This window comes from Phallusia mammillata, chromosome 3, assembly GCF_965637545.1.
Source record: "Phallusia mammillata chromosome 3, kaPhaMamm4.hap1.1, whole genome shotgun sequence".
NCBI classification, from domain to species: domain Eukaryota; kingdom Metazoa; phylum Chordata; class Ascidiacea; order Phlebobranchia; family Ascidiidae; genus Phallusia; species Phallusia mammillata.
The window spans coordinates 18,673,724-18,682,829 of NC_137254.1; the positions used below are offsets into that span (position 1 = coordinate 18,673,724).

Sequence of the window (9,106 nt, forward strand, 5' to 3'; positions counted from 1 at the left end):
GACACAAACAAGTTTAATTGAAATAGAAATTGACAAAACAAATGAATTTGTACAAAACATTGTGACATATAACGTATTGTACAAACTTTTCCTGTGTGTAAAGGTATTTTTGATTTGGTTAATAGCTACGTATCGGACAAGTATCGATACCGCACAGCATCGGTTTTATTTTACGACTATTCAAAATTTGTGTTTTTTTGCAACAACAACAACAACAAACAGATCGACACACTGTCGGAGAAAACGCAACGAAACACAGAATTTCCATTTACAAACAAAGAAACAATTAATTTATTAAAACGGCATACTGATCGTATACATATTCGCTGGTTTGTTTGACGTAAGAGTACGACATGTTGTTAATAATAGCAACCGTGCTGTTATTTTGGTTAAAGACTTTGCATAAAAGTTCACACAGTCACGTGTTCTTCGCTCGTCCGACACGCGCAAACATCACGAACTTTTCTCCATTTCTCCAACGCATTGTCAATCACAGATGAATAAAGTAACGGGTTGAGGGCGCTGTTAATCGGAAGCAAAACAGCAGCTGCAAACGCGTAAACGATTTCCGATAATGCAATGCCACCTAGCGACAAAAAACTAAGGATGCAAATCGGAATCCAGCAACAAAAATCGGTCAAAAGCAATCTAGACATGCGCTTTTGCATTTTGGCGCTTGTGTCACAGTTTCGAGACTCGGCCATGCAGTTACTGCGTCGATAAATAAGGATATAGGCGATCACCATGAAAATAAACATGATAAAATTAGCAGTAATGATAAACAGTGAATACTCCCATGCTGCATGGCTCTCTGAAGCAAAGAGTCTTGGCAAACATACGCTGGTTTTTGCATAGTAGCCAAACTCTCCTTTGATTGACTGCCCCGACAAGTTCATGCGAATAATGTTTTTGGCGGTATGCCATGACATCACGGTGCTGTTGGTCCGTTTTATACGTTGTGCTAAAAGTATTGCGGCTTCATAAGATACAAAATCACGTTTGTGAACGAAATTCGGAAACCATATCGTTGTTACAAAGTAACCGGATGGAAAATCAATGGTTGGAATAATGGCAATCACTAAAGCAACACACCAAGTTAGGAAACAAGCAAGCAAAATCCACACAGGTCGTAGTGACATGGTTAGAAACGGTTTGTATACAGATACAAGTCGATATGCTGATATCAGTGTCATGGTCAAAGCCGATGTCTCAGACGAAATCACACACAATGCACCGAGTATTGAGCAATGCTTGCTTGAACGCCATTGAGAATCGAAATAGCAATACCTTCCAGAAAACTGTACACTTTTTACTACAACAGCCAGTAAATATATACCCATTAACATGTCGGAAGCTGATAAGTTGACAATAAATATTTTTGTGCATTTGTTTACACAATTGTCTTTTTTCCGTTTTAACCATGTCTTACGAACCGTGGTTGCAGCTACCACAAAGTTTCCAAATAATGCAAGAACACCCATAATCCATATAAACGTGTTCAAAATCGGGTTGGCAATCATCTCTTTCTGGTTGGAGAAAACTGTGTTTCGTGAGCTGACAGGTGGACATTCGTCACTGCCATCTGAGCAGTCTTTGATACCGTCTTCCTTGTCAGCAATAGGCACTGACAACGAGTTTCCATTCAGACAATAAAATCGCTTGTTCTTACAGAGTTCTTTAGCCTCATCGGATTTGTCGTCGCAATCAAAAACTCCGTCACAAAGTCGCATATTGTCTATGTTGAGAAAAGTGCCACTCTGACAAGTGTGTCGATTGGGACAAAGTGATTGGTTGTATGAGCCGCGTTGTATTCCATCACACATCCAATATTGTGTGGAATCTGTCATAAACTGGGTGTCGTTGCAAAACGCTGCTTCATCGGGGCAGTTATCGCATTCGTCGGTGGCACCTAAGCACTCCGGTCGACCGTCGCATGCCACACCCAGTATATCTCTATTACATACGAATGTGTCGATTTGAGGATAGCAGTATTTAGTGTTACTCGTGTTCAAGCAGTTTACACTGCGGTTGCACAGCACAGAATCGATTGGAACGCAATCGGATTGGCTTAAGCAGTGCATGTGACCAGGCGGACAGCTTGATTGGGAATTGCCAAGCACAGCTCTGCACACGTTCTGATTTTCGCACAAGCATTCGTCTGACAGGTCGAAACAATCTACCACACCGTCGCATACCTGTTTCCTCGAGATAACCAGCTTTTTGTCCAGACAAAGAAAGCACCGGAACTCGTCATTGACGAAACATATATCGGATTTGTCAGCGCACTGGGCATCTTGGTCGTAGAGATTAATCTGCGGCAAGCTACAGGGAAATGTTAACCAGTATCCAAGACATTTGAAACTCGGGTATGCATGAATGTAGTAATCTTGTTGTGACATTGAAGGACAGAATGCAACTACTGAAATGTGAACTTTGTTGTCCTTTTGAAAGAAGGCCGGAGACGTTGACGGTCTCTCTTGTGACTGACATTGAGGTATGTTGCAAAACCAGTAATCATCAGTACACACTTGATCATTGTGTCCTTCACATGGCCTGTGATGCTGCACACAATGTGTGCCATTGCTTACATGGTACAATCGCAATTTTTCCAGTGATTTTTTACTGGTACAGTTCACTAAACGCTGCCTGCAGTGGATACTGAAACCTTCGCCTAAATGTTCACACGGTTCATCGCTTAGGTCAGCACACTGAAATCTTCCATCGGCAACTGATGTGTGATCTATGCATTCTCCAGTAGGTGGGCAGATGTGATCACCATAAAGGCATCCGCACATTACTTGATCATCCCCACACGTGCAATTTGTTTCATCGCTGGCGTCATTACAGTCCCAGTTACCATTGCATTTTAAAGATAAATCGATACATTGTTGTTTGGACCTGCATTCGAATTGATTTTCCAAGCAACCACATTTCGATTCGTCGCTGTAATCTTTGCAATCATCAAACTCATTACAGATCTTTGAACTTGGCAGACAACCAAGCAATCCACTACATGTGTTGTTTTTGTAACATGCACATTGAAATTGATCAACTGGGCAAGTACAATCTTCTTCGTCTGTTCCATCTAAACAGTCGTAAGTGCCATCACATATTTGGGTTCTTTCATAGCATCCAAGCCCACCCGCACAATTACTAACTCTGGGAATACAGCCGCATTGGTATCGACTCTCATTACAAGTCGAAGTTACGTTGTTGTATACACATCCCCCGATTGGATTGCATTGAGATGCATATGACGCAGTTACACCGTTGTCCGGTCGAGTTGCTGTGCAACCACAGGCAAGCTTTCCGCTGTTGCAACTTTGCTGCAAAAGCCGACATTTCTCTGCAATCATAAAAAATGTGTTTTAGCTTTGCAAACCTTATTTTTGTCACAAAAAGGGACTTAAACCCAGCGCGATCCCCAGTCCCTCTTTCAAAGTGTTAGTGCCTATAATTCGGAAATTATTTTTATGTCTAGACTTATCAATTAAAGAAAACTTTTTGGCAATCTGTAGTTTTTGGCCTCAGCCATGTTGCTACGCTGCTCTACGTACTTGGTATTGTTTGTGTACAATAGACTTACGTCTATGGGTCGCTACTTGTTTTCAGGAAAAAACACCACTAGTTACATCGCGACTAATAGTTTGCCAACCACTGATCTAGAGCATTGGAAGTAGTCATTTTGCAACCACAAAAAAAAGAAACGAAACTTTTGTCAAATTTAAAAAGTCAATGTAGAAATTTGCACAGATGTTTTTCCAATATTAGATACTCAAACCCCTAACTGCTAAAGCAGTGGTTCTCAAAGTATGGGTCGCGCAGGGTCACAAAATGGGTCGCGCTGTGGTGATTCAATTCTGCTCAAACGAACTTTGTTCATTTCAATTTTCAAGTATTTTTAATTCTCAGTCCTGACTGAATTATTGTATCATAGGCATTTTATGTGGCTTTATCTTAGTAACCTTGGAGTAGTGCAGCATAAGTAAATGGTTTTCTTAAAGTTTTGATAGCACCTTAGCCAAAACAGCCTCACTCGACAACGCTATACAGCAAAATGAACCAATCAGATTGTAACATGCAGACAAATAGCCTTCCAATTTTCTATTACGCACACGGCGATTGTAACACGTTAGCACGGGGAATGATAGGAGGTTAATCATACGAAACTGAACTTGGAAAGTAACAGTTAGCGTTGATAACAATTCATACAAAAATAAAAAATAATTTTTTGTTGTTTGAGGCTTGGGTCGCAAGATGTTCATAAAGCTCAGATTTGGGTCGCGGTCAAAAAAGTTTGAGAACCACTGTGCTAAAGCGTTAAATTGTCCGTGAAAAAGTATGTGATCTATAGAGCCTATAGAAACTGAAAAGCGAACCCAATTTAAAGTAAAATCAGCACTTACATGCGAACCTATTTTTTTCCGATACGGAGAATAATATTTTAAGTAATGCTGAAACTGAAACTATGTTTCAAGTATATTTGCCCTTTATTTTTCATGTATACTTTAAATACTTGCATTCAGCTTGCATTGCCACGCTCAAATGTTGGAGACCCAAGCGTTATTGAATTAGGCCAATTAAATTCACGTTAAGCCCACACGTTTACAGAAATCACACCATTTATGTGTTTTTTCCTGCTTTGAAAATTGGCGTAATGAGGCTTTTTAACGTAACAATAGGTTGGACAACTTGTTATGTAGACTTTGTTCGCAACTATTCGGTTTTTGATTATTGCACCACAATGATTTTATTTTGGCACAAGGTGCTACCTTGCTGTACTGCAAAACATAAGCAAAGGTTGCAAGTTACAATGAAAATTATCAGTATCTTTGTAATGAGTTAAACTGGTAATAAATTGATTTTGGTAATTTATAGCTACCCCAGAAAAAGTAAAGGCGCAACCAACAGGTTGGAGACCACTGCACGAACGTATGATCAAACTAAATTTGCTTACCAAAAGATATGACCTCGTCGGATGGAAGAATATTGACCAACACGATCGATAAGAACAGAACAATGTTGATCATATTTAACCTGCTGAATCATTTATTGATCTAGTGTAGGGAAGGTGTTCTATAATCAAGACATATGGCAAATAAATAAATTGTTTGACGTATGCTAGAGCCTTACCACTATAAGTTCGTGTAGTACAAAAATTGTCATATATTTAAACCAGTGGTTCTTAACCTTTTTATTACGGCCGAACCCCTACGACATTTTTCAGCCTTTGGTCGAACCCCAAAGTTACATCCTAGGTTTTTAACCCATTTTGTTTGGTGGGTCATAATTAGAACTTTGTGGCAACAGTTACTGTTTGTCTTTTTGTTAAATTCTGACACAATACTATAAGCAATGATTGCTTTAATTCCGGCAATTTTTAGTTTTTACCAAAATGAAGCATTGTATTTTTGGCATATGTACACAAACATGCAAAAGATGAAGTAATACGTTTTTTCTGCCAACACAATTTCGTTGTGTTTCTGCTTACGAACAACGCGAACATTGCTCTTTGTTACATCAAAAGTAAAACCTTAGTGCAGGGGTGCACAATCATTTTGCTAGGACGGCCGAATCGCAGATTCTTATTTCACCAATGGCCGTCATTTACCTGCTTATTTTTGTTTTGAAATACTTGGTTTAATCATGTATTTACCATCTTATAGCGCCCAAAAAGCCCAGATTAATTTCTAGCTCGGTGCACAGATTGAGCTGCACAGCGAGGAGATCAGTCTTCAGTGTTTATGGTGTCATAATCTATATTATGATGCTTGCGGTACCTGTTTTGTTAGCATTGTTGGCACACAATAGGCGTACAAAAAGTCTGACACATATGGTTATTAGGCTGGTAATACTCTTTTTAGTACCACAAAAACTGTTTAGAGCAATTTAAAACACGCCTGCCTAAGTTTAACCTTCCAGTGTTTTGTAATTTGGCAAATACAAATTGCCGTTTTTAGCGACTATATGGCCTAAAGTTTGAAAAAAAACGAGTATTTGCATTGTACTAAAAAAAGACCTTGGTCGAGCCCCTGATTCGGCGTTGCCGAACCCCGGTTAAGAACCACTGATTTAAACCATAGATGGGATTATCTTTGTTCAAAACAAATCCTGGCAGTTACATTAAGTAAACTTTAATTAAATTACAATAAACGAAGAATAAAAGTTTTAACCTGCAAGGTCAAATTACTTCAGGTAATGACAAGACATTGACCCTACAGGTTGGCAACGACAGGTGTAAAAAAACGACCAATGTCTTGATAGCAACATGCACTAATGAGAATTGAAAGAAGTGTGCACATCGAGCTAATAGTAATAAAATTGATAATGCAGGATATTGGAATATCTTTTTTGGTAGGTTTTATCTCTATTTTTAGCCCTCAATGGCCTGATACGTATTAGGAATATAGAAGTAGCAGTAAAACAGTTTGTTTTCTCTCAAGGTCTTCACGAAAACGCCTGCAACTTTTTTCATTCAGGTTTGTGTATTAATACACGTTATTGCATTCACAGATTGGTAGCTCGGTATACGAGCAAACGAGAGAATTTACACAAACTCGATAGAAAAGACACAAACAAGTCGTTAACTCGATAGTACGGGGTCACGTTTACACTAAACTCAACAGCCTAATTTTCGACAATCAGTTTGTTACTTGTCTAAATGAAGTTTTTCTGCTTAAATAATAATTCACTATTACTTCACAAACATCTAGCTAACATTCGAAAAAAAGTAGTGTTCTACGTAAAATACAAAAACTTGTGAACATTTTGTTGATGTTCCAAAATGCTACCTTTTACTACAATTAAGTTAATGATAAACAAATTTCGCACATTTAGTATGTTTGCAAAAATACCATACACCAGCTTGAAGCCTATGTCCTGTATATACTCTATTTCGTTTTATACATCCTAGCAGCAACGGTTCTTTCTTACAATGACCTGTTCGGCGTCCAATATGTAATGTGCGGATGGCTATCACAAACATCCTATCAACGTACCATTCACCCCAATCAATTGCCTCGTATAGCATTGATGGGGAAAGATATGAACATAAGTGTCCACAATAGAGCAACGTATTGGCGAGCGACCAATTCTTGTTATTCATTCTGCCGTTTGTTGGTGTAATAGTGAAGTCAAGTCAAAATTTTATTTGCATTGTCACTTCATAATCACAGTTCCATTGTTGAACGATTGAGTAAAGAGCAAGGACACCGAAAAAATACCCGTTGGTTATCGAGTCAAGTGTCCTGATAATATGTGATTACTAAATCTGCTATTGCTATTGATTCTTAATTTTCTATCTTGCACTGCTTACTTAAATATTGTAATACCTGTTTATTGTTCCGGTTCTTTCGACTTATTGGTCGGGTACGCTTAAATGCGTTGAGCTTAAAATGAGTTCGTCCTTCGTCGATATTGATGACTTTAATTGGCTTAGATTTTTGCTTTACATATTGCTTTAGCAAAGATACGACCAGTGCTCACTTGAAACGAGGCGTAGATAAAACGGTGACCGCAAAGTCTTTCCGTACATTATTCTGTTCCTAATTTTCGTTAAATTTTTTTTATCGATTCAGATTTTTGTGCAAATAAACTTACTTACTTACTTTCATAGAAAACTTAAATATGGCATAAAATACCCGCCTTCGAATTATAGTCAAAGACCTGGCACTGTGCGCCCACACAGCACAAACATGTCACTATAAATAGCAAAACTGCTAATTTGTTCAGCTAATTTGTACGGCGCAATGTTTGTTTTATTTGCAATTGTTTTATTCTTGGCATCGTGAATGTAACGGGTTTGTTAGCGACTGGGTCTTGTGGAGGCTGTATGTATTTTTATTCAACCAATTATGCAAAAACATAACAAATCTTCGGTAACAAACAGGACATTTATGCTGTCTAAACTTTCTGGGCCATGTATTTCTCCTGGAAGATTTGTTGCTTAAAATCTCGTAGTTCGCAGTTATTTTGTTTGTATAAAGTTTATTCGAATTGATGCTTTATTTACAAAAAAAACTTGAATCTTCTCTATCCGCCAAACTGTGACCCTAGTTCAGTAAGGGTTAAATTCCCCCTTTGATACCCCCCACAATGGTTGCATATAGGTGCCAATTTTTCTTGGCATCAAGTTGCCCAGATGTTTGAAAACTGCTCTTTTATGGCTGAGCTGCAATTTTGGTCAAAAAATGACAAGTTCTAACTATACTTTTGCCGATTGGTTAAGACCAAATTCTTTTCAAGTTGCTACTACCGGCAAACTTAACCGAAGACAACTTAGCAATGTGGTGCTGCGTGGTGCAACATAATGCAAATTGAAAATACCGAACAAGCGTTTCGTCCACCAGGTTGCATATTCAACAAATTAGTCGTTCAACTTGTGCAATGCTAAACAAAATACTAGTTTTTGTTTCGAGAACTTGTATTTTTGCTAACGTTTCGCCCACCAGGTTTGAATTGCTACTTATTATATAATAACTTCCTCAGTACCACGGTTGATTGGTTTAGTGGCGTGTAGCGTGGGAAAGTAGAATCGGGTTGTGTTGTATTATTGTGGGAAAGGCAGTTGATTGCATTCAACAATAAAAAAATGTGGAGTTTGTAACAAAAATTTCAATTCACTTTACAAACGGCAAATCGTACATACTGGAGAAGATTATTCTTGTTTTTTAAATTTGCCAAAAAGTTTTGGGATAGGTGGAGATGCCGACCGATTGCATTATGAAATCTTCTTATAACGGCGAAAACGTGCTTCCCTTCATAAAAATTTGTTTTTTTTATTTTTGCTTTTTTTCTAATGGTGCTTAAATCCACAATAAATTTAGAATTTTAAGGCCAATTTAGTCACGGAAGAAAAAGCATCCTTGCTATCGGTACTTGCTAGACAAAGCTACTTCTATCTTCGTGGCATATGGGCTACACAATAATCTTCTTTAAAAGCATTTGATCAGCATTTTTTGTTCATTTTAATGGGCTCAACATCGACAAATTTACAATTTTAAAGTGATGCGGAACAGCATACATGATGCAGCCTGCATCAGTACTTTGATGTTGAAAGACAATGCTTCAAGTTTCACAATCGATCAAATAAAGCGTATGGTGATAG

General features: G+C 38.2%; 1 protein-coding gene across 1 annotated transcript; it reads right to left on the reverse strand.

Annotated features, from left to right (window-relative positions):
* Window positions 1-267: 267 nt before the first annotated feature.
* LOC145219784 (uncharacterized) lies at window positions 268-3,356 on the reverse strand. The gene has a single exon (XM_080087095.1). It carries the CDS (start codon window positions 3,354-3,356, stop codon window positions 411-413), a length of 2,946 nt encoding a protein of 981 aa, XP_079943221.1. The 3' UTR covers window positions 268-410.
* Between the last annotated feature and the right edge of the window lie 5,750 nt (window positions 3,357-9,106).

Bases quoted from the DNA above. Each gene is read 5' to 3' on its own strand.
- LOC145219784 (XM_080087095.1), bottom strand. From the start codon at position 3,356: ATGATTGCAGAGAAATGTCGGCTTTTGCAGCAAAGTTGCAACAGCGGA.